The 25,088-nt window shown below is 52.8% G+C and overlaps 1 protein-coding gene across 1 annotated transcript; it reads left to right on the plus strand.

Annotated features, from left to right (window-relative positions):
- The first annotated feature begins 1,289 nt into the window (after positions 1–1,289).
- Aif1l (allograft inflammatory factor 1 like) lies at positions 1,290–25,006 on the plus strand. Its single transcript, XM_052182145.1, has 6 exons — positions 1,290–1,438; positions 1,588–1,649; positions 12,544–12,610; positions 15,793–15,834; positions 19,555–19,717; positions 22,439–25,006. Exons 1-6 carry the CDS (start codon positions 1,408–1,410, stop codon positions 22,524–22,526), a joined length of 453 nt encoding a protein of 150 aa, XP_052038105.1. The 5' UTR covers positions 1,290–1,407; the 3' UTR covers positions 22,527–25,006.
- Positions 25,007–25,088: the final 82 nt, after the last annotated feature.

Here is a 25,088-nt window from a genome sequence, read left to right on the forward strand (position 1 = left end):
CTTCCTCTGGCCTTACCCCAGTTTCTCCACTGATAGGTGGTTCAACCTCTACCCACTTGAGCTATGATGTACAGCAAAGTACAGTCCCAGCATCCCTAGTGGGCGGAGACCAGGCTTCTTAGGAAACAAGTCTCAGGCCTGACAAGTGATTCAGGCGGTATGGTCATGCCTGGTGTATGCAGAGCCACTCAGAAGGCCCAGAGGTGGGGCTGCTCATGACTGAGTGGAATGCCAACAGCTGAACATCTGGCCAGATGAACAGTAGAACTTGGGGCGGGCCCCTGTCGTATCACTGGGAAGAGCCAGGAACAGCTGTGTGGCAGTCTTCTCTGAGGCGAAAACATTCCATCCTGGAGGGGAGCGCCTCGGGCAGGGAGGGAAGCAATCCAAAACAGGAAGTCCCTGAGATTGAGCAGATCCCCAGGCCCCTCCCTGCCAGCCTCAGCAGAGCTGAGCAGCAAAGAAGACCCTCAGACAAGAAGAGCTGCCTGCTGCTTAGACCAACTGATGCCATGGCAAAAGAGACTCTCCATCCGACCTGTCGCACTGTCTGTAGACCATGCAGGCTCCAGGTTCCCGGTTTTGTGAGCTGTCACCCATGCTGGGGGGTGGGCTTTGGTAACCCAGCTGTCTGGGGAACGGGGATTCCTGGATTCCCAGAGGCAAACTGGAGGTGCTAATGGCTCCTTCCCATGGCAAGAACAATTCTGATCTGTGACTGTGTCCACAACGTAACAACTCGAGGGAGACCCTTTCTCTAGAAGATGGTTCAGGTTGGACCCTAGAATTCATGATCTCTTTCTTTACAAGGCCCCAGTTCGTGCATGCCCAGCCAGGCTTCTCCTAAAGTCACAGGCTGCTGCTTTTCCATCCTAGAGGACTTGTGGTCCAGCGTCAGCTTCCAGACTTTTCTAATACGCATACCAGTACTACTTTGTAGTTAGGGGAAATGACACAAAGGTCAAGTGTCAGGTACACCCGTGAGCACCAACACGTATTTATTTAAAATATTGGTGTCATAGGGGCGCTACCGGGCAAAGGTGACAGTAAGGTGACAGCCTCTATTGGCAGTTGATCTTCACAACCAGCTCTGCAAAGTTCTTAGTGAGATGTGATGCTGTCTCTTTTGGTGACCGAGAAAGAGGGCGTTCCCATCTTGCATTTTCCGCGCCCTCCAGCAGAGGGGCGGCGGCGGGCTCAGCGTCCTGCTAAACAGCAAGCTTTGATGCCCCGGGTGCGCGCGGCTGCGGGGAGGGGGGCAGGAGGCGGGCCGCCGGAGGGGCGGGGTGTGTCCGGCCGCGAGGTCCCTCCGCCCCTGGGTCCCGTCGCCACACGCCGCCGAAGGTCTGGACCAGACGCCTTTTCCTCCCTGTTGTCCTTCGCCTTGTCCGGAGTCGGGCGCATACCATGTCGGTCGCACTCAGCAACAGGTTCCAAGGTAGGCGCCTGCTGTTCCCGCGCTGTCCCGCGCCGGACGTCCCTGGGTCGCCACCTGTGCGTGCTGCGCGGCACGCGCGCGGGAACTCGGAGGGGGCGCGTGGCCCGGGAGGTACCCTCGCTTCCCCGCCGACTCTTTGTCTCCCGCAGGAGGGAAGGCGTTCGGTTTGCTCAAAGCCCGGCAGGAGAAGAGGCTCGAGGAGATCAATCGGGTAAGCCGCGGGACACTGCGCGGGACAGCATGCGGCTCCCTTGCGCCGCACTGTGCCACCCGTTCCCCCACCCCCCGCCCAGACAAAATCAGCCTCTTCCTCCCCTATCCCTGGCCTTCCCCAATTGCATCTCCGGCCCCTGCCGTGTGGCCTCCAACTCCAGGTAAGTCCATTCCACCCCTTAGTTCTCTGCCTGGCGTCTCCGGTTGCAAGTTGTAACTCTCTGACCAGGGAGGTGGGGCGGGTGAGGGAGCCTGCAACCGGCGGGCCGGGGCTTCCCAGGAGCCCGCTGGGGACCACCTAAGGGGTTTGGCGCCACAAGAGACCCCAGGGCCAGTGCTGTCTCCATAGACCACAGAACTCAACACTAGGAGTTGGCTGGCTATTGCTGGTATTTCCCTGGTCTTCCATCTCCAACTCCAACACCAACATCTTTTCACCAGCTTTTAGAAAAGTTGCCCGAGGGACTGTTTTTTCTTTTTTTGCTGGTCCTGGGGAAGTTCTAGAAAGAAATCCTTCCGCTGCTGCCAGGCACACAATAGCAGCTCCGTCCGTTTGCTGCTGTTTGCTGCCGAGCGTGTAGATCCCAGGAGATAAGGAACCGTGTCAGGGCCTCCTGGATTGGCAAAGCACAGAGGTGGCACAACCTGAGGCTTTACGACTCCCAGGACCTGTGTTCAGAAGTGACTGATGTCTCAGTAAGGGCTTCTCACCTCCTGCGGGGTCACTACCTGGCCTCAGGAAAGCAAGCAGCCTGCATGGTCTGGGGTCCAGCGCTAGGGAGACAGCCCGTGAGTGACTGTATTAGTCTGTCTGTCTGTCTGTTTCCCCCCCCCTTCCCCGTGGAGATTGAACTCAAGATTTTCTCCAAGCTAGGCAAGCACTCTACCCTTGAGTTATTAATACATCTGGGCTGAGGTATGCCAATTAGTAATAAGGGTAGGCATTTCTTCTTATTTGCCCCTTTGGTTCCTGGACACCCAGAGTGACAAGCTCATGGTCCCTGTCGAGGAGGTGGTAGGGTTAGCACACTGGAGGTCGTTGGAGATGCGAGAGCTGTGATCCTGTTGAAGGTGCTGGCCCCATTCCTTTATTTCCACAGACTGCCTAGACCCAGATAGGTGTCTCTTCCCATCGGCCAGCTCCGGGAGTCCCTGGAGGGCTCTGGGCCCTCTCACTACGACCCTTCCCTTTTCCCTTGGGACTTGTCATAGAGCACAGTCTCAGGGACCGTGTGCATATGGCTGGACTGGGAGCCCAGGCCTGATGGACCTGGGCCCTACCAAGAGCCTCAGCACTGCCCCAGCCTCCGGAACCTAGGACCCTGATCTCATTACAGCCCCCCAGGGCCACTCTGTTAGGAAGGTTCTGAGCTAGCTGACTCCACCCACAGCCAACAGGACCCTAAGCCAGAGACAGCTGGATACGGGCATTAGGTAACCTTAGAGGAGTCAAAAGAGATGAGATTTGGGGCTTTCTATGCTGACCCTGTCCTTGGGGGTGCATATAGGTGAAGGCTTGAGATGAGGGGTGTTGGGACGGTGGCTCCATCAGGGCCTTGACAGTACTGATGCTGTAGAAAGTGGGCAAATGAGAGCTGTATCTAAACCACTGCAGGTCTTCAGTCACCCAGAGAGGGCAAGCAACGAGCCGTGGCCACACAGGAGCCACTGCCACAGCCTGCCCTTTGCTGTGGATGCCGTTTTGAGATCTTCCACATGAGCTTGAGCTGCTATGGGGCCAGAGTAGAGTCCAGAATATAGGTCCCTAGAGGAGTATGCTAGACCATCCAGCTGCTCCCGCATCCCAGCAGGCCGCAGTGACTACACCAGCATCAGAGCCAGGAGGCAGGCTGCCAAGCGCTAGCTCTGTGAGTTTCATCGACCTGCTTCCTTCACTACCCCCCAGTAGTGATTTTTTTTTTTAAAGCCAGATGGTGTGTGTGAAATGTACAGAGTTGGCGGCTGTCTCGAGCATTGCCATTTGTGTGAGGGCTTCAGGTATAGGGAGTAGGCGTGGAGGTGTGTCAGGGACATACCGGCTGGGCCCGCCCCTTTGCAACCCCTGCAACCGTCCATGGAGAAGGATAGACTCAGAGTGGCTCTGCTTGAAGGGCCCAGCCTTGCTGACCCATGATCATGGCTGTCATGACAGGTCCGATTGTCTTCCTTCGGAGTACACCTTCTCTGCCCTAGCTGGGGTGTGAATTCTGGGGTGCTGGGCTGGGCTTCCATGAGCAGTGCCTGCTGTCCACATAGAGGCAGGAAGCCACGCAGGACATGACCTGTGACTCACTGCATGGGAGTTGTGTGACCAGCCACCTGTTGTGACCATGAGCATGGATGCCACCGGCTGCGGTCTGGCCCAGCTCTGGGAAGACTTTCTGGACCAACACTCCAGTTCCCCTTGGGGCTTTCCCCCTCCCTGGGCGGCTGTTTGCGACAACAAGGTCACTCAATCTTAACAATTGCTATCGTAAGAGAGACAAAGTTGAGCACTCTGGTAGAGATGGAGGACCCCGAGGGCTACACAGAGTACAGCGTTTTAGGGGTTCATTCTAGTTTCTCCTTTAGAAACTGTTTAAAAAATCCCATTACGTTGTTCGTGCATAAACGTGTGTTCGTTTGTGTGTGTGCATTTGTGCGTGCGTATGTGTGTGTGTGTGTGTGTGAGACACAACATAGGCTGTATGTGAGTGTGAGAGGTCCGTTTGCAGGAGCTGGATTCCCCTTTCTATCGTGTGGGTCCCAAGGATTGAACTCAGATCATCGGGTTAGCAGACAGGTCCCTTTACCCATTAAGTCATGTCAAGAGCCCCATTTTAATGTCTACACTCATTTTCTGGTCCCTTCGGGGATGCTGGTGCTGCACCAGACCCGTTGAATGCTCCCTTTTAACGCTGTGTGAGGTAACTACTATTAGTCCCGTTTCGCAGACTAGCCGGCTCAGAGAAGTTGAGTTAATTGCCTGAGGTTAAACAGCCACGATTTTAGCCATTTAGGTGGTGGTGCAAGCTTGTTATCAGAGCGGCCCAGCAGGCTAGAGCAGGAGGGTTGGGAGTCCCAAGGCCTGCCTGGGCTACTGAGGGAGACAATCTAACAATCTGAGGAGCCAGCCACAGTGGGACTCAGGTTTTATATGTATACGCGATTGCTTCCGCTCTGAGCTTTGGTGGCCCCTTTTGCGGATACCCAGCCCCCTCCCACACTGTGTGGTGCAGATGTGTCAGCACCACTGGAGCAAACTGGACCAGGCAAGTGCCTCCTACTCCCTCCACATAGCTGGCATTCCCCACGCCCTGATGGCATGGTGACCCCAGGCCAGCCAGGCCCAGCCTTATATGGCAATGGGAGAAATTTCCTCTGTCTTCCCATAGGAACCTAGAGTAGCTGCCGGTCTGGGCCAGCTACCCCTCCGAGTGCCTGAGGCCTGGAGATGATCTGGAGCTGGGGGGTGGGCTACAGCTTGAGCCGCCTGTGATTGGCCCAGATCTTTGAACACACACAGGGTGTGAGCACAGGTCACAGATTGCCTCAACGGAGCGCTCCCTCACGCGTGTGCCAGGCATGCAGAGAGAACCCTGAACGGCCTTCAGGGGCAAGGATGACGGTGCCCATCATAATGGAGAGGAAATGAAATCACCTGTCCAGGGCACTCGGCCAAGGAAGGGGCAGAGGCACGATTCAGATGAGGTCTGTCTGACTCTGGACATCACCCATGGCCTGCTCTGGCCTTAGTCCACCAGGCAGCCGCAGCTTTGTAGTGACCCAAGCCTTCCTTGCTTAGGATAAAGATCTCTGGCTATTGTCCCCATGTCTCAACCCTCTTGGGTCAAATGAAGGTCACTCGTATTCCCTGTCCAGTTTAGGCGCCTAATGGTTATCTTGGTGCTCCTTTGCCACCTGGGAAGGGGGCTGGGATGCGGGAAGATCTCTGTCCAGAGCGACTGTGTTTCCTGCCCTCTCTCCCAGCCACCTGGGGCCTTTGAGACTTGACCCAGGAGACTATGCAGGTGTGTCTTTTCCTGTGTCCCTGGCAGTACCGCCCTGTCCTTGCCTGTTGGCATTGAGGACACCCGTCTCTCTTGCTCTCCCCTTAATATATTATAAAGGAGATGGTGATAAGGGGTCACGTGGGCCTCTGGGGATTCAGTGTCCCCTGCAGGTCTGGCCAGTTGTGACCTTGCTGTGGCTATGTCACGGGCAGCTGGAGATGGAATTTCTGTGAGGTCTGCTTTACGCGTGGTCACTGGGTGTTTTTCTTTAGCTGCCCCATCTACTGGCGAGGACACTGTGTCCGGACAAGGCCCCAGAAGGGAATGTGAGCCTGTTGTCTCTGCGGGTACATGTTACAGGTTCCTGCTGCCCGCTCGGTGCTAGGCTGGGCATTTGTGGCCTGGCCCTGGCCGTTTGGGAGCCTGTGGACTGTGTCAGAGCCCACAGGATCCCAACATGGTGCTGCCTGTCCTTGGCATTCACAGGGCATCAGCCACCGTTGGCTGGATTCTAGGGTGGTAATACTGGCTCAGTCAGAGTCTGCTGCAGCCCTTTCTTTTCATGGTGGTACCGGGGATCGAACCCAGAGCCTCAAGCATTTGAGGCAATATTCTACCTGTGTCCTCAGCCCTGATGTAACCCATGTGTAGAGACAAGCCTGGAGGGTCAGGGACACGTGTACTTGCTCAGGAAGGGGTGGAATCAAAGCTATGGTGGTGACTCCAGGGGCCCGACACTGTGTGGGCTTGCCAGCCTTTGGTCCTTTTTTGTTGTTGTTGTTTTGGTTTGGCTTAATTTTGAGACATTGTCTTGTGTTATCTGGGATAGCCTTAAACTCGTCCAATAGCTAAGGATAGACCTGACTTTCTGATCCTCCCATCTCTGCCTCTTCATTGCTGAGACTGCAGGAGTGCTCCCCCACATCCAAGCTGTCTATAAATCCTTAAGAAACCCCTCCTGTCTTTGAGCTTTTGGGATGGGGCTGGGGTTGGCGGCAGAGGGACTTCCTTGTTTGTCTCATATCGTGGGCCAAGGTAGCCTGGAGCTAGGGTGGTGACTGCCAATGTTGTTCCCTGGGGCTGAGACGGGAGCACAGCTCTGCAACAGGGGGACTGTCATCTCTGGTTTAAGCCTGAGGTTTGAGGACAAAGAGAAGCTTGCCTTTGAGAAGTAAAGGGTATCCCGAGGGTCCAGCCTCCTCTGGGGGGGGGGGTCCTTCCTGACATGATGTCAGAGCATAGAGAGATGAGGGTGGGCCCTCTCCTGTTACAGCATTCTGGGGGTGGCTGGGCGCCTGGTTTGGGTGGTGGTGACTGACACTGGGCAGGAAGGCCAGCTTTATATATGTCGTCTGCAGACATCAAGGGTCTATATCACTGTGACCCCATTTAAAAAAGGAGGTAGCTGAGGCCCAGCGTCATCTAGAGCCACAGAGCACTGGAGATGGAGGACCTGGGGAGCTGGACTCATCACCCCCCCCTCCTTCTCTTAGCCTTTTGCCCTGCACCTGGAACCCGCCCATTAGGACTTTGGTCCCTCTGGGGCCTCAGTTTCCCCAGCTATTGGCCAAGGAGTATAATGAGAGGAACTCAGAAGCTGAGCTCTCTCTGGGTTCTGAGGTTAGGCAGAGGTCAATTCTGCTCCTCCCAACCTCCTCCTGGGGCCTTATAAGCCAACTTAGCACCTCAAGTTTGTCACCTCATATTTTGGCCCCTCGTGTTTCCTGAAGAATTTATCTTGGGGGATGATGGGCTGGATTGGAAAAGGCCATGGTGGCACAATCCCTGGGGCAGGATCCCCTGAATAGCCTGCTGCCTCAGGAAAGGTGACCCCCTTCCTTTACCCCTTTTGGTGTCCTTCTCCCTGAAACTTGTGTCCTGGCCACCAACCACTTTGTTGGAAGCAGGGAGGAAGCTGGGATGGCCCAAGGATCTGGACCCTGAGGGAGGTGCAAATCTTTTGTAACCATGAACTAGTTCAGCAGCCCCGCCCAGTTTCTCATCTGATCTATCAAATACCTACCCCCACCCACCCCCCAGGTCAGGCAAGGTTGAGTTTTGACAATCTGGTTAATAACGGATGCTGGTCTCAGGAGCAACCGTGACAAGCCGGCACGATGCCTGCCAAACTCCCACCAAGCATTAGCTTGACTGGTGTCAGGTAGTCAGTCACAAGTTCACACTAGCTCTCAAGGCAAGGCCAGGAGATAGCTCGGCTCCTCTTCTGACGGGGAACCTGGGGCACAGACAGTGACTTGAGTTTTCACACAGCTGAAGTTTTCACACAGCTACTGAGTGAATTAGCCCAGGCCTTCCGACTCTGGCTCTCTGTTGTTGATCATCTTGCTCTGGACTGTCAGCTCTCTCAACCCACAGCCTGGCTTCAAGGTCCAGCTCAAGGGTACTGCTTCCCTGCAAAGCTTCCCTCAGAGGCTGAGCAAGATGGGGGATGGGTGGGGGAGGTTCTCTAGGGAAGGGAACCTGGGTTGTGCTTGAGCATCAGCCGAGAATGCGAACCCTGGAGCTACAGAGGAAGCTGGCCTTTGAGTCTCCTCCCTGCCCGCACACCTGTCTGCTCTGCCCCTAGCCAAAGACACAGCTGTCCCAGCCCAGGGTCACCTACCCACACATGAGTGGGTCAGCTGCTTTTCCCACCTTGGTCAATCTGGTAGCTCAAGCATCTGTCACTGTTGGCTCCGAAAGAAGATGCGAATCCATTCCCGTAGTCCACCCCAGTGTCTGTCACACACAGCCCACAGCTTTTGGGAAGCTGCTTATTTTCAAGAGAAGTCTGGAGGAAGTGGTGGAGACAAAAGGCGGGCCTCTGTATTCATGGAACACTAGATGGATCGCGCCTGCTCTGGGCAGGCCACCGCAGGGTGGCGGCCATATGTGTTTCTTTTCTCGTGGCTGGGACAAAATGTCCGATAAAAAGAAACGTAAGGAACGGAGGGTTTATCTTGACTCACAGTTTTAAGGGATGTCCATCCAGTGGGAAAGTATATTCGGACTGGGCAGCGCTGGTCACAGTGCATGTGAGCTGGGAAACAGGTGATTGCTGGCACTCAATGTGCTCCCTCTCCTCTGCCCATTTTCTTTGGTCTAGGATTCCAGGTACCCTCAGGATGGTACTGCTGGCACTCAGGGCAGGCCGTCCTCTCGGGAAACACCTCCAGTCCTTTTTGGAGGTCTGTTTCCACCATGATTTCCGTCCAGAGGGCTGACCAGCCAGCATCAGAGGGCACAAGCTGATAGGCATGTCCTGGGCTGCCCCTCCGCACACCTACTTCCTTAAATGGCTTCTGCTCTTCAGCTGTGGGTGGGAGGGTAGGGGGAGGCCAGCTGCCCGGAGCTAGAGCTCGTCCCCACTGCAGCCACTCCAACATGACGTGGGACATTGCTCATCTTCTCTGAGCCTCCGTCATCCTCTCCTTCCCAAACACTTAACCGAGTGTCCTCACAGGGGGTGGGGGTGGGGGTGGGCAATGGACACTGTCCGAAGAAAGCAACATCAGAGGGAACTGTGTCCGGAAGCGTTTGTTCGTGGGACTGAAGAATCTTGAGTGTGTGCCTCGCCCTCGTTCCCAGCCCTGCCAGACTGTGTGATTTGTCTCTAAGAACAAGGACTGTGTCCTTCTCGAGAAATGTGTTTACCTGGTAGGAGGTGGAGGGCAGGATGCTACGACAGGCTGTGCTGGGTGGAGCTTCTGCCCAGCTACATAGTGTGGGAGCTGGGCAGGCCCTTTGCTTCTCTCCCCTAAGGTGCCACAGGCTGGTCCTTTGCCTGATGTGTGTGTGTGTGTGTGTGTACAGGTAATGTACGTATGCACATATAAGTACATAGAGGCCACAGGGGGCTGTTGAGCGTCTTCCTTAACCACTCTCTACCTTGTTTGCTAGCTTGCTTGCTTGTTTGTTTGAGACAGGGTCTCACTATACAGCTCTGCCTGGCCCGGATCTCTGTGTAGAGCAGGCTGGCCACCTGCCTCCAAGTGCTGGGGTTAAAAGCATGCACTGCTATGCCTGGCCCCCACCTTATGCCTCTCAGTGGACCTGGAGATCTTCAGTTTGGTCAGATCGGCTGGCCAGTGAGCCCCGAGGACCCTCCTGTCCCTCCCTCCCCGGTACTGAAATTTCAGGCGTGTGCTGCTGCACTTGAGTTTTTTACGTGGATGCTGGGATTGAGCTCAGGCCTTAAGCTTGTGTGGCAAGCACTTTCCTCGGTCCCTTGTTTATTCTTCTGTGTGTGGCCACATAAGGCTTCCCAGCCGTCGGTGGTGCGGACAAGACACGATGAAACAGTGAGTTGGATGCGGGCTAAGTCAAAATTCGGAACTGATTAACTTCTGTATGCACTGTAACTGTCCATGGTCATTGTTTTAAAAGCTTTTACTTAGCAGAGGGAAAACTTGGCAACCTAACTGGGGTCCCTCCCCCTTTTAATACCCCTTGTCTTTTACTGCCCCGAGTCTGAAAGCCACTGACCCAACGTGTCCCTCAGTGGACACGTGAGCTATCCAGGACCCTGAGAGGTTTGCTGGGGTCACCAACAAGTATGAACTGGTCCACTTTTGGTGTGGTAATGGAAAGGGGCGGGGCTTGGCAAAGAGCTATAAGAGGGAGTCCAGAGGAAGGGCCATTCTCCATAGAGCCATCAGGAGGGGGAATAGCTTTGGCTTCTCAGGAAAAAGCACCCAGTTCCAGCTAGCTTGAAGCTGAGGGAGCCGGCTAGGTCCTGGGGCTGGGCCTAGAATCAATTATAAATCTTCCCTGCATTTTCCAGTGCTATATGGACCTGTAAAATCAGAACATGAGTGGCTGGGGTGATTTAGTGAGATAACACGAGGCTGGTCTCAGTGGATGCTTAGCCAGGTGACCCCTTCTGAACCCAGGGAGGACAGGAGCCACATGTAGGTGGAATCTGAGCTGCAGAAGGGTCAGGTGGAGGTCACTTAGGTAGTTATCATCTCTGTTTATCGGGGTCACAGTGGCAGGAGCAGACGGGAGCTATCCAGATGTGTGCATACAAGCTGGTGCCGTTTAGTGGGAAATGACATCAAGAACTTAGATACAGATTGCTTCACACATCTTTATCTCTGTGTGATTAGGCACGTGTGTGCATGCCTGTGTGTGTACTTGTATGCACATGTGTGTAGAGGCCAGAGGTCAACCTCTCTCTGGAGTCGTTCCTCAGGAGCTTGAGACTTGGGGCTCAGCAATTCAGCTAAGCTGGCTGGTCAGCAAGTCCCCAGAGGTCCTCCCACCGCCACCTCAGGAGTGCTGGGCGTTACAAGCTCATGCTTCCTATCCGGCTTTAGACTCGGTACTGGGGATCGAACTCCATCCCTTATTCTTGTGTGGCAGGCACTCTACTGATAGAGCCATCTTCCCAGTCCCCTTAACTATGTGGACTCTGTGGTTTTAGGATGGGAACTTTATCCACCCCATTTCACGGCTCCCTGCCTCCTAAGTGTAGCACAGTGTGCATCCGGGCTGTGGACCCTGAGGAGAGGCCCAGTGAGTGAATGGACGAGGACATGAATGGCAGTGTGGTGTCAGGAGCACTATGGGAAGGACTGTGTGGTCCACAGACTCCAAATGGTTGGATGGGAATCATCCCACTGTGTCCAGATGCTTAACTCGTTACAAACTGAGCACCCTGATACTGCTTGTCAGGTGCAAGCACTTAGATAGCATACATTTTGTTAATTTATTTTAAGATTTATTTTTATTTTATGTGTATGAGTATTTGCCCACATGCATGTCTGTGCATTATGGGCATGCAGTGCCCATCGAGGCAGAAGAGGGCATCAGATTGATTAGAATTGGAATCACAGATGGCTGTGAGCTGCCATGTGGGTGCAGGGGACTGAATCCGGATTCTCCACAAGGGCAGCCAATACTGTTAACTGCTGGTCCACCACTACAACCTTTTGTTGTTATTTTTAATCAGACTCTTGATATGTAGCCCAAGTTGGCCTTGTATTTGCCATCCTCCTGCCTCGGCCGTGCAAGTGTAGGAATAGCTTTTTTTTTTTTTTTTTTTTTTGGTTTTTCGAGACAGGGTTTCTCTGTGTAGCCCTGGCTGTCTTGGAACTCACTTTGTAGACCAGGCTGGCCTTGAACTCAGAACTCAGAGGCCTTGAACTGCCTCTGCCTCCCAAGTGGTGGGATTAATGGCTGCACCACCACTGGACTCTAAGAGGAGAGTCCAGGAGTGAAGGGCTCCCGCATCAGCAGGCAGGAGCATGGCGGCCACCTCAAGGCTGCTGGGAGATCTGAAAAGAGAGCTCGTGTGCCTGAGATCCAGCTGCTGTTATTTCGATTTGCCCCTGAGCTGCCCGCAGGACCCATCTGGTTCTGGAAGACTCAAGTATTTGTCTTCTGTGGCTTATGAAGCCCGTCATCTGACGGGTGAAGGTGGACGCTGAAGATGACTGATTCATTCAGTCATTTTCTGGCCAGAGCAGAGAAAATGTCGCAAAAGCCACTCCTGGCTGCCATGTTAGTTATCCTTGCAGACTTACTGAGTAGTACAACCTGGATGCTCACCGGGTGGGGAAGGTAATGGTCCACCGAACACAGGTCATTTGCCGAGGACACACACCTTAGAAGTGAATGGTAGCATGGGTAACTGTCCCTAGAGCTCCCAGCTTCCCACATCCCGGGAGCTTGGTGTCCTGGGGACAGCACAGGGCACGTTCCTGAAGGGGTTCAGTTCCAAGGTAGATCCTCTAGTAAGCCCTACCCCCAGGCTGCAGAGAACCCCTCCTACCACCAGGCTGACTGGGAATCTGCCCGGGAGGGTCAACAGGAAGCTGGCATGAACCCAGCCTGGGGTTCCTTCTGGGTGACCTTTGCCCCCAACCCTGTTTCTGTGCTGTGGTCTCACCTCTGTAGGAGTTCCTCTGTGACCAGAAGTACAGTGATGAAGAGAACCTGCCGGAAAAGCTTGCAGCCTTCAAAGGTGAGCCAGGGCTGCTGGCCCCACAGCCCCCAGAGAGCCAGCTGCTCCCTCGGCCCTGGCGCGCAGCTCGCTCGGCCCCCACAGGACTGGGTTGCAGCTCTCATTCTTCCAGAATGCCCCACTTCCCGTAGGGCTTTGAGATAGAGGTCCCCCCAAAGAGTCAGGAGCAGGCCCTTTGCCCTTCCTGCGTCCCTGTGGGCCCCTGGCTGCTGGCTTGCTCTGGCCCTGCCCCTTTGTCCATGGCTGCCCAGCGTGGCTCAGGTTGGTTCCTGTTCTCTCCATCCAGGCTCTGTGCACTCCCAGGGCCCCAGCACACAATCTGCCCTTTGTGAGCAGTCCGTGCATGTCCCCCTCCCTGGTGGAGTCTCTCAGGAGCCCCTGTGGAGAATAGACATTTGTGTCGCTACAGTGGGGCGGGTGGGGGGGGGGGGCAGAGTTTCTGCCCATTGAATCCCAACAGCACGGGATGAAAAGAAAACAGGGCCCAGGAGCCTGCGCAGGGAGAGGGCAGTATAAAGGTTCCTCTGTTCGGGGCCCTGGTGCTTGGTCCTCTGCCAGTGGCTCGAAAGGAGAGGAGCCTGGGCACACAAGGAATGGGCAGACCCACCTTTCCTGTCTCTGGGATGCACTTGGGGGATGGGCACCCTGGACTTTCCAGAGGATATCCAAGAGGTCCTGTGCCTCTCCCAAGTGTTTGCTGTGCTGGCATCCTTCCCATTCTAAGGCCAAGTACCTGTCAGTGTGCCTTGCCTGCCTCATCTGGTTCACAGCGTGATTGTCCTGGCCAGGACTTAGGTGGCAGTTATATTAAAAATGGCCAGCAGGAGCCAGGCCATGGTGGTGCACACCTTTAATCCCAGCCCTTGGGAGGCAGAGGCAGGTAGATTTCTGAGTTCAAGGCCAGCCTGGTCTACAGAGTGAGTTCCAGGACAGCCAGGGCTACACAGGGAAACCCTGTCTCGAAAAAGAAAAATGGCCATCAGGTGCTGAGTTGGCCCATGTAGAGCCCTGTTCAGCCATAGCTGGCGTGCTCTGTCGAATCACCGCATTCCCTGTCCTTAGGAGGCAGATGGTGAGATCACTCACTTACAGCCCAGTAAACTCAGGTTTGGGGAGGCAGATGGGTCACACAGCCCACTTGAGGCAGAGTTGAGATTCCAGCCCCTGTTAATTTGTCTCCAGAGCTCCAGATCTCAACCCAGGTCTGTGTTTTCTCTGCATGGTGTGGGGAGCGGGGTAAGCCTGCAGGAGATATAGGCAAAGGATCCTCAGGGCCCACTCTTCAAGGGGGCCTCTGAGAAGCAAAACTGCTCTTGGAATCTGAAATCACATCTTCACCGGGAGGCCAAAAGGAGACACCCAAAGGTCCTCAAGCCATTCATTCCTCTGCTCTCCGGATGGCTATTCTCTGGGCACCAGGCCTGGGGAGTGACATGGGACAAGACCTGAGGAGTGAATGTGTGTGTGTGTGTGTGTGTGTGTGTGTGTGAGAGAGAGAGAGAGAGACTGTAAGGGGGCAGGGATAGGCCAGAGGAGGGAGAAGCCAGAGTCGGTAGGGTGCAGGTGCCTGGTGGAAGGTGACCTTGAGCACAGCTGGGAGGACACGAGGACACTCCAGGCTGAGAGACCATGGCATGGAGGGGAACAGGGTGCCTGTAGTGGGGGTGAATTAGTTATCAGTGAAACTGCCTTGGCATGCTGCCCCTGCCCAAAAGCTCTCTGGATTCACAAATGAAAGACACACACCTACGTCCATCTGCTAATTTTGATATGCCTTGACTAGCTCAATGGTTGGGCATTTCTAAACCTTCCCAAAGCTAGCACACACGCCCTCCAGCATTCCTGGTTTAACACCTTCTAATCTATGTTTACCTTTGCTGCCCTGTTACCTTCCAGACAGCTCCTCCCATAGAGCCACATTCCCTCCCCGCCTACTCGGCTGGATGCTTTCTTTCCTGCAGCTCTTTTTTAAAGATTTATTTACTATATGTAAGTACACTGCAGCTGTCCTCAGATGCACCAGAAGAGGGCGTCAGATCTCATTACGGATGGTTGTGAACCACCATGTGGGTGCTGGGATTTGAACTCAGGACCTTCCTTCAGAAGAGTAGTTGGTGCTTTTACCCACTGAGCCATCTCTCCAGCTCCTCCTACGGCTCTTAAATCTGATCTCTCTCCCTGGGTCATGGCAGTTCTCCTGTTCTTCCTCCTCTCTCCCTCTGTCTTTTGCCAGGAATATTGTAGAGAGAGATTCTTTTTGAAAGAATTCAATCTTGTAATGGCAAGATGATGGCTCAGCAGATAAAAGCACTGGCCATAAGACCCCTGTGACCTGAGTTCGATCCTCCAAACCCACGAAAATGTGGGAGGAGAGAACTGATATCACAAAGTGGCCTCCACATACATGCATGCCCAGGCACACAAATCATATACATGCACACACGCACATGCACATGCACGGACTCTCTCTCTCTCTCTCTCTCTCTCTCTCTCTCTCTCTCACACACACACACACACACACACACACAATTCAATCAAGGGATGTAGACAGTTTAAGGAGAAGCTGTCTTAACAAGGCTAAGTAAAGCAAACCTTACAGAGAGATTGGAGTGAGCTTTTGCTTCGTTATACTGGAAAGAAGTTTTTTATGAATATTCACAAGGGAAGGTGATCCAAATCACAGTAGACCAGCTCTCCATTTTAGGGTATTTCTTCCCATGATCCTCTAGAAAATCCCACAAGGAAGGCTAGTGTCAATACCACGATACAACAATATTATGATGTCTGGTCTTTTGAGCATACATACCCTATGTTAGTGTGTGTGTGTGTGTGTGTGTGTATGTGTGTGTGAGTGAGGGGGGGTTCCCTTGTACAGCAGAACAACCAGGCTGGTGTAACTAGCATGTTTATCCACAAAGGAACACTGTGGCTGTCAGGACAGTACATCACATGCTATAGTTTTCCTCATGGCTAATTCTTGCCTACCTGATATTTAGGGATTTTTTTTGGCTTGTCCTGAGACAACAGCTAAGATGACAGGACTCCTGGGCTAGGGAGGGTGCCAAGGGTTCAGTCAAGGGAGGGGCTCAAGGGTTCAGTCAGCCCTTTCCAGAGAGTCACTGGGCTCTTCAGGGAGAATTGTGGCTTCTAAGTTAATGGCAGTTTGTGCTTGTGATTTCCAGAGAAATACATGGAGTTTGACCTGAACAACGAAGGCGAGATTGGTGAGTGAGACCTTGGTGGCAGAGAAGGAGGATGGGGAGGAGGCCTGAGCGCCAAAGAATCCCGCTGCTCTGGAGGGGCACTGGGTGATGCAGAAGAACACCCGGATGCTGATGGCCAGGCTGCCTGGCACTGGAATCAGGAGACGCCGGGAGAGGCTTCCACTGAGGGGAGACTGGGATCTTGATTCACACAGCAAAAGACAATGTCAGATGAGTTGTATGGTGTGTGTGTGTGTGTGTGTGTGTGTGCCTGGGTGTGTGGTATGTGTTAGGACAATGTATAGGCATCTGTTCTCGTCTACCAAGTAGGTTCTGGGGTTAGAGAGATTCATACAAAACAAAAAATACCAAGAGAAGGCTAGTTTGAGTAGTTTAATAATTACTATCTATATGATTTTGGTGGCTTAATCAATGTCTATGTTTAAAAGATTAAGTAAAAATGTTTCCGCATACTTCTTATCTGAAGAATTTGTCTTTCCATCTGTGAGATTTTACAGGGTTTTACGAGCGTCCTCTGCAGACTTCATGGACTAAAAAGATAAAATCGTAGGTCACAAAGGTCAGAGGAATTCTTACCATACACAGGTCACTAGGAGGTCAAGACACGGTCTGACTGTAAACAGGGCTCATGATCTTGTCTGGGAGTCTTTTTCTCAGAACAGACAACGGGGTGTGCTGGTAAGGTTAGCTTCAAGGGTCACACACAAGCCGGCTGTGAGCACAGCTGGACAGCTGTTTTGCGGCTCTTGTCAGGAATCTCCCAAGGATGGAAACTCTGTCTTGGCAGGCAGTCTTCACAGCATTTTTTTCTTTTGTCAGTTGGGTTAAGATTCTTGACTCTTTGCCACTAAGAGACTTAAGGACCGAGAGGCTCCTCTCCCTCCTTCATCCTGTGTCTTTCTGTCCTGCCGAAAGCCAAGCCCACTCTAGGTCCTTCCATCTCTTGGCCCAGCTCTACCGACTGGGGATCCTCATGGTGTGCCCCCCTGCTGGCTCCCCAGCCTCCCACCCCAGAGCCTAGTGCTCCCTTCCAACCAGTCCTGCAAAGGCCGCTCGACTCCTAGACCAAGGCACTGCTGGTTCAGTCTCCCTGGTCTGTTTTGTGCTCATTGTTGTTGTCCCTTGTGCTGTAGTGACAAGGTGTCTTAGTCAGGGTTTCTATTCCTGAACAAACATCATGACCAAGAAGCAAGTTGGGGAGGAAAGGTTTTATTCAGCTTACACTTCCACGCTGCTGTTCATCACTAAAGGAAGTTAGGATTGGAAGCAGGGCAGGAAGCAGGAGCTGATGCAGAGGCCATGGAGGGATGTTTCTTACTGGCTTGCTTCCCCTGGCTTGCTCAGCCTGCTCTCTTATAGAACCCAAGAATACCAGCCCAGGGATGGCACCACCCACAAGGGGCTAGGCCCTCCCCCCTTGACCACTAATTGAGAAAATGCCCCACAGCTGGATCTCATGGAAGCACTTCCCCAACTGAAACTTCTTTCTCTGTGATAAGCCTGTGTCTTTTCTCCAGCCTGTGTCAAGTTGACACACAAAACCAGCCAGTACACAAGGAGTGTAGACACTGACTGCCTCTCACCTCCAGCAGAACACACTGCTTCCTGCCATCAAGGTGTTGTTGGGGTGACAAAGGCACAAAAGAACAGGGTACTCACAGCCAGGAAGGATGCTCTTGACTAGCAGGACTGGACCATGGTCCGGGCTGCTCAGACACCCTCAGTTTGCGGATGGAAAGCCAAGACCTCTCAGAGAAGTGAAAGGATTTGGTGGGCTGTTGGTGTTAAGGTGTGGGCCCCTACCCAGGAGATTCCATTGTATGAATGGATCCAAATGCATTCAGTCAACCCATGGGTATCTACTTAATACCATTTAGAAGTTTAGATTTTAGATGATTTCGTGGTTGTTTGTTTGTTTGTTTGTTTTGAGACAGGTCTCATGTTAGCTTAGGCTGGCCTGTAACTTAGTATGTAGCTGAGGATGACTGTGAATGTCTGATCCTCTTGTCTCTCAAGTGTGGGGGATTACAGGTGTGCACCAGCAGGCCAACTTTATACAGGAGAGGGGATGGAACCCAGGACTGCATGCATGCTAGGCAAAACCTACCAAATGAGCTGTATCTTCAGTGTGTGTGTTTGTGTGTGTGTGTGTGAGTGTGTGTGTGTGTGTGTGTGTTGTTTTCTGGCCAAGGTTGACAGACAGCTAGAGCTACACAGAGTCATGCTGTCCACTATGACATGTGTTTGACAGAGGACAACCCAAGGGAGTCGGCCCCTCCTTCCACACCACGTGGGCTCCAGGGATCAAACTCAGTACCCCCCTCCGGCTTGGTCGCAGACACCTTTCCCCATCTTGCTGAGCTCTCTTGCCAGCATGTGATTTTCTATTTTAACTGTTATTGATCAGCCCATGGCCGCCATCTCTCTAGATGGATCTGGTGCCCTCACCAATGAGAGAGGCATAGTGGCTCAGGGCACTCAGAAGCTCTCTGCCGAGTGTCCTCCAGGAGGTCTTGCCAGTTTGAAATCTGGTGGGCAGCCCCGCGTGAGCCCTGTGAGCTTTGCCACAGAGAAACCCAGACCCACTTGTGCAAGTGAGGCCCACCTGAGGCCTGCTCACAGTCCTAGCATCTGGCCCTGCCCACTCTTCTTTACTGATTCATTGTTCCCTGTGAACAATCCCCAGGAAATGGCCTCAGCTGCTGGTGGGGGCCCTGGGGTCAGGCCAAGGCTCCCGGGGTGGAGTGACTTCTTTTGGTACCTCCCTTAGTTTTCTTCTATTTTGTTCTTTTGTTGGTTTCCTGCTCTGAGGGGTAATTTTGGCTCCCTGCCCAGTCTCCCTAGAGAGAGAGAGTCTCAGGACAGCTGAGTGGAAGGGGCAGGTGGCAATGATCTCTACTGTGGTGTGCCAGGGAAGGTTTGACTTTCAATGCCTGGGGTCCAGCAAACTCCCGGCAGGCACCTTGGCTAACCCAGAACCCCTGTGGGGATAGCATCTCATTTTTCATCAGAAAAGCCTGATAACCAACTCTTTCTTCCTTTCTCTTTTTCCTTCAAACTGATTGTGTGTGTGTGTGGGGGGGGTACACATATATATGTGCACCATGTATGTGTGTGCATGGCTGTGTGTGGAGGATCGAGGTCAGCACAGGGCTCTTCGATTGCTCTCCCCTTCAGTGTTTTGCTTCCTGACTTGTCTGGATCCTCTTGCTACTGTCTTGGAACCCTGTGACTGCAGGCTTGTGCCGAGGTGTCTGAATATTTACTCACGTTCTGGGGCATTGAGCTCAGATTCTCATGCTTGCACAACAAGCCCCTGATTGACCGAGCTGCCTCCCTAGGCCTCCCTCATTATGTAGCCCAGGTTGGCCTAAAACATGCAGTGATTTTTCTGCCCCAGCCTTTGAGCTGCTGGGATTGTAGATGTGTACCACCCGTCATCCCAGAGAGCTGAAGCAGTCCTCCCCAGGACCCCTGTCAAGAGCATGGCTCGATTCCAGCCCACCTGACACAGAAGCCCAGGTCCCCACCTGCTGGCCTTTACTGCCTCCGAGGAGAGCAAGGAGGGCTCATCCTGCCTCCCCAGGGGTCACCATTGCTGCAGCCTGCAGGGAGAGATGGTCACTGAGAACTGTGTGTGCACGAGTGTGGCATCCCTGGCTCCCTCCAGGGCCTCAGGGTCCTGTCTCCACTCAACAGATCTGCTTTTCCTCCTGGCAGATCTGATGTCTTTAAAGAGGATGATGGAGAAGCTTGGGGTCCCCAAGACCCACCTGGAGATGAAGAAGATGATCTCGGAGGTGACAGGAGGTGTCAGTGACACCATCTCCTATCGAGACTTTGTGAATGTGATGCTGGGAAAGAGGTCTGCAGTCCTCAAGCTGTGAGTACCTCCTCACCTCACCTCACCTCACCTCACCTCACCTCACCTCACCTCTCCTCTCCTCACCTCACCTCTCCTCACCTCACCTCACCTCACCTCACCTCACTTCACCTCTCCTCACCTCACCTCACCTCACCTCACCTTTCCTCACCTCACCTCTCCTCACCTCTCCTTACCTCTCCTCACCTCACCTCACCTCTCCTCACCTCTCCTCTCCTCACTTCACCTCACCTCCCAGGTCTCAAGCTGTGAGTAACTTCCTCACCTCACTTCTCCTCACCTCACCTCTCCTCTCCTCTCCTCTCCTCACCTCCCAGGGTCTCAAGGTGTGAGTAACCTCCTCACCTCACCTCACTTCTCACCTCTCCTCACCTCACAGGGTTTCAAAGGCAAGGACATCCTGTGGGGAGAGGCTCGGGCTCAGGACACCTTAGCCATCCCCTAGTGGGTAGACAATTGCTTGAGGTGCTTGGGTTTTCTGGGCCTATATTCCTTAGGAGAGATTAGCATGGCAACCCAAAGATGGGGGGCTTCCCCAGTCAATGACTAAAGTGACGGCAGCACCAAATCTGTGCTCTTTCTTTCTTTCTTTCTTTCTTTCTTTCTTTCTTTCTTTCTTTCTTTCTTTCTTTCCTGCCTTCCTTCCTTTCTTTCTCTTTCTTTTATTCCTTCCTCTCTCTCTCCCGTTCTCTTCCCTTCCTTCCTTCCTTCCTTCCTTCCTTCCTTCCTTCCTTCCTTCCTTCACGTTTTTTGAAACAGGATCTTCAGAGTCTTAACTGTGTACTCCCAGGTAACCCCAGTTGGCTTGTTACTCACTATGTAGCCCAGGCTTGCCTTAAAAGTCATGGCAATCCTCCTACTTCAACCTCCCAAGTGCTGAGATCATAGGCATGCAATTCCACACCTGACTGTGCTCACTTCTTCCTTGGAGTCAAATCCAGGGCCTCATACCTGGTAGGAAACCACTCTAGCCATTTTGATACACCCCATCCCCATTGCCAACATGTTCTGAGCCTCATTTTCCTTGTTTGTAAAGCATATTTATACCCCCGCTGGTGGTTGTACGTGGACAGTCTTCTTTAGCATCAGATTTAGCTGGGCATGGTAAGGACATCTATACTTTCAGTACTAAGGCAGTAGATGAAGGAAGTAGACAGGAGCTTCAAGTCTATCTTCAGCTACATAGCAAGTTTAAGGTCAGCCTGGGCTATATGAGACCCATCTCAGGCTTTCACCACCTCCCTTCCTGAAAAAGTCACCTCTAGTTGAATCCTGACACTGACCCTTGTTCCTTAAGGACCCTAATGGGTAGGTTATCTTGTCTTTGAACTTTGGTTTCATTTTGTGTGTGTGTGTGTGTGTGTGTGTGTGTGTGTATGCCTGTATGCCTGTATGTCATCTGTCCCTCTGTGTGTGCATGTCCCTGTGCCTGTGCGTTTGTGTGCATGTATGAGTATGTGGTGTTTTACTGTGTAGCTCAGCCTGACTTCAGCTTTGGAATCCTGCCTCCCAATCTCACGAGCCAGGATTACAAGTCTGCACTGAGGCTCTGGCTGCTTCTCCGTATCTTCCATTGAAAGTGGAGATGGTAACATGTGAAAGGTCGTCCCGAGGGCTAGCGAGATGAGATGATTTCAGCCTGGTGCCTCGCTGATGGCAAGCATCCATGTGGCACCACTCTAGGGTTATACTCGTCCCACTGATGCAGTAGCTTGCTTAGCTCAGGAGAGGGCAGTCAGTAAACGGCATGGCCTGAGTTTGGTGCCCAGAACCACATCAAAAGCTGAGATGGTGGCACATTCCTGTATCCTGGCATGTAGAAGGTGGAGACAGGCAGAACCCTGGCCAGATAGCCTCTTTAGAATGTTCCAGACCACCAAAAGACTGTCTCAAAGGAAAAGAACAGGAGGCAGCACCTGAGGAATGTTCCCTGGGATTGTCTCTGGCTTCCACACACGCTCTTGCAAGCTGTTCATCGAGGCCCACAGAGGCCAGGAGCCCATGTTTCAATGTGTCCAGACACACTGTGGTGTGCGCATTTGTGTATCCACGTGCATAGGTTGAGTGTTTGTCTTGAGTCAGTCATCCTGGGAGTCCTAAGATAGGCAGTCTGCCAGAAAGGCCACATTGTCTCCTCCCCAGATGGGACTGGACTTATAGCACAGTGGGGAAGAGCTTTGGTTTGTTTTGGAGACAGGGACTTTTCTTTTCTTTTTTCTTTTCTTTTCTTTTCTTTTCTTTTCTTTTCTTTTTTGAGATAGGCTCTCTTTGTTATGTGTGTGGTCTTGTCTGGCCTGGAACTCTATGTAGACCAGGCTAGCCTGGAACTCACAGAGATCTAGCTGTCTCTGCCTCCCAAGTGCTGGAATTAAAGGCATGGCCCACCATGACTGCCCAATGGCAACCTTTTAAAAGATCTGATGGTATTTTGGGGCAGAGCTCTGGCCCAGCCCACCCTTCTCCAGCTTGGATAGGGAAGGCTTAGAGAGTTGTTTGTCCCTTCCTCTACCTCGGACTGACTGAGCAGTTGGGTTCGGGGAGTCCCACTGCTACTTTTGTGCCTGGTTTTTCCTTCTGTGAAGTAGGATCACCAACCCGCCCTGCCCCTTCCATCCAGCTAGCACAGGGCATTCAGTTGAGGACCCTGCAGAGGGAAGGCTGGGAGCTTTCTGTATGAGGGGAGGAGTCTTAATCCTTTCCTTTTCTTCATCTCCAAACCAGGGTCATGATGTTTGAAGGGAAAGCCAATGAGAACAGCCCAAAGCCAGCCGGCCCGCCTCCAGAGAGAGACATCGCCAGCCTGCCTTGAGGACCCGCCTGGACCTTCCGGGCTGCCATCCCTGTCCCTGCCTCTCCCATCTGCTCTCTGCCATCTTGACTCATTGTGACATGTCTCCTGTGTTCTGTCCCAGAGGACTCATCTCCTTTTTCATTTCCATTTCTTTGTGTAAGCACGTGTTACCTGACTTAATGAGGCTGGGGTCCTGTGTCTCCGGCCCTTCTGCTCCCTGCTGCCCTGCCCTCTCTATACAAAAGGGCTGACATCAAACCAAAAACTGGAGAGGGCAGGGAGGCTGCAAACCTCGGTTCTGTGTTTGAAGAGGGCCCTGTCCGTCTGATCATCTTTCTCAGTTCCTAAATTAAATTCAGGGTGCAGGTTTGGTCCTGGTGGGGCCCTCCCCTTCTCTAACTCTCAGAAGATCCAGAGCAGGCACAGAGCTCCAGGGCTCCCTAGCGTCCTGGGGACGTGCTTCCAGTGCTGCGGAATCCTCTAGCAATGGTCACTCAGTGCCTAGAGACACAACTGATTCTCCTCGGTTCTTGCCTCTGTCCATTCTCAGTGATGTGACGCGAGGTGGGGAGGAAAGAACAACCTTTGGGGTTCTTCAGAGGAACCAGAAAGAACCACTCCTTTACAGCAGCTCAGAGGTTCCACTGTCCCTTGCTAGGGCAGTAAAGGGGTTTGGAGGCAGAGGTGAGGTCAGTGGTGTGGGAGGTCCTACTTTGAGGGAGGATGCTGAGGGCGCCAGGGTAGAAGTGGAGTCAAGTGTTGAACCTCAAATAGAGAAACAGGCTGTCTGATGGCACAGTGCCCCCAGTACTATTTACTGTCCCGCCCCACCTGCCCCGCCCTTCACTTTCTCGGCGGTTATTTATCAAGTGTGTATTACAAGCTTTAAGTCCTCCTGCTTTGTCCGACTCCTCACTCCCTTTTCAAATCCCTCAAGACCTGGAGCTTGGGGATTAGACAGAAGTCACATGACAGATTTTAGCTGGAGCAGTCCTTCCGTTTCATTTCACCGCTGGCCTCCGGGGGACTGAGTGCCTTGCTGATCAGTGGGGGCTATCAGAGAGTGTGGGCTGGAGGCCTGCTCTAGGCTGCACTGGTCAAAGGTAGGAGCAGCATCTCCCAGCCCGATACGTGAGGAAGGTGTGATCTCCACTGAACACCTTGGGTCAGGGCTCACCCTCCTGAGGGCCTCCAAGTTGGCAGTGAGGTCTGAGTATGAGAAGCCTCTCTTGGTGGACTGTCTTCCTTACGGCTTCTTGACTGATCCTCAGAAACCATTTCCAGGAATTCACGCAGGAAAGTATCAAACGTCTTACCCGAGTGGGCAACTGCAGCCTTGACCTACCTGTGTTCTGGAACCATTCAGGCTGGGCACTCAGGACAAGACACAGTCACTCATCAAATATGTTTATCAAGCACCTGCTCTATGCCACGAGTCCAGAAGCCAGCAGAGAAATGGACAGATGCGTGATATTTATGTCTACTGGGGAATCACTCCCAGCCAATGACAGTGTGGTGTTAGGAAGGTGGGGTAGAGTGGGGTGGGAAGCGGTGAGAACCAGGTAGTCCCAGGAAATCTGGTGGGGTTCATGACTTGGCAAGTGTCAGAAGAGCCTCTGTAAAACCCTAAGTAGACAAAGACGGAAGCATTGAGCTAGTGTGGTTTTCCTGTGGCTCTTGTTCCACAGTCCAGTACCCAGGGTGCTGTTGCCACAGCGGTGCGAGGGAGTGAAGCAAGCGGGGAATGGAATGGCTAGCTCCAGTTGATCCTCTGCTCTCAACCAGTTCAGTTCAGGAGAGAGATCATTTCGCTATGACTGGCTGATTTTTCAGCCCCAGGAGCTGCTTCAAACACACAGTCTAGTTGAAGTTTAAACCCCAGCATTCCTCCCTATAAATATAAAATCCTGTCTACCCTCATCCTGTCCTCTGACTTTTTTTCTCTTTTAAGATTAGCATCTCTGCCACCATTTCCTCCCGCCTTCCTTCTCTGACTGGGCTGGGAGCTTGGACTGCATTGGGTCCCTGTTCTCTGTGACAGGAAGGCAGATTCAGTCGGGTTCAGTGGGTCCACAACGCATGAGCTTACACACCACCTCCATAAAGGAGTGTGCCACTGACCTCTGTAAAGTACAGAAAGAGGTTCTCTAATTGGGAGACCATCTTCAGTGGTCTGTAGATCAATCCATGGGAAGACAGTCCTAAGAATAACCCTTTAATTGAGGAGTTGGCATATCTTTCAAGTTGTGTCTGTTGGTTCCAGGGTTCTTAACCTCCCTAGTTAAGGGCTTAGCTTTCTAGGGACATCAGCTGTCTTAGTTCTGAAAAAGACCAAATGTAACTTGGTGTAACCAGCAGTTTGGGGACTTCAAGTTTGGCTTTGTCCCTGTGACTCAAAAGATGTTTGTCAGGTAGATTTGGGTGACTGCCATTGTGTGCATGTGTATGTATGGTTGGGATATGGTCTCCTGCAGACTGAAATAAACTAGAGCAATTTATCACTGTCTTTGTGTTTCTTGGGGACAGCTCTGGGCTCAGTAAATTCAGAAGAGCTAGTTGACAACAGGTCCCAATTGAATG

Source organism: Apodemus sylvaticus, chromosome 5, assembly GCF_947179515.1.
Source record: "Apodemus sylvaticus chromosome 5, mApoSyl1.1, whole genome shotgun sequence".
Lineage (NCBI taxonomy): Eukaryota > Metazoa > Chordata > Mammalia > Rodentia > Muridae > Apodemus > Apodemus sylvaticus.

What these genes read in the sequence shown, in the direction of transcription:
- Aif1l (XM_052182145.1), top strand. Translation starts at nt 1,408, where the DNA reads ATGTCGGTCGCACTCAGCAACAGGTTCCAAG. An exon ending in GGCTCGAGGAGATCAATCGG is followed by an intron (nt 1,650 to 12,543) that starts GTAAGCCGCGGG and finishes TCACCTCTGTAG; the next exon opens with GAGTTCCTCTGTGACCAGAA. An exon ending in AAAGCTTGCAGCCTTCAAAG is followed by an intron (nt 12,611 to 15,792) that starts GTGAGCCAGGGC and finishes TGTGATTTCCAG; the next exon opens with AGAAATACATGGAGTTTGAC.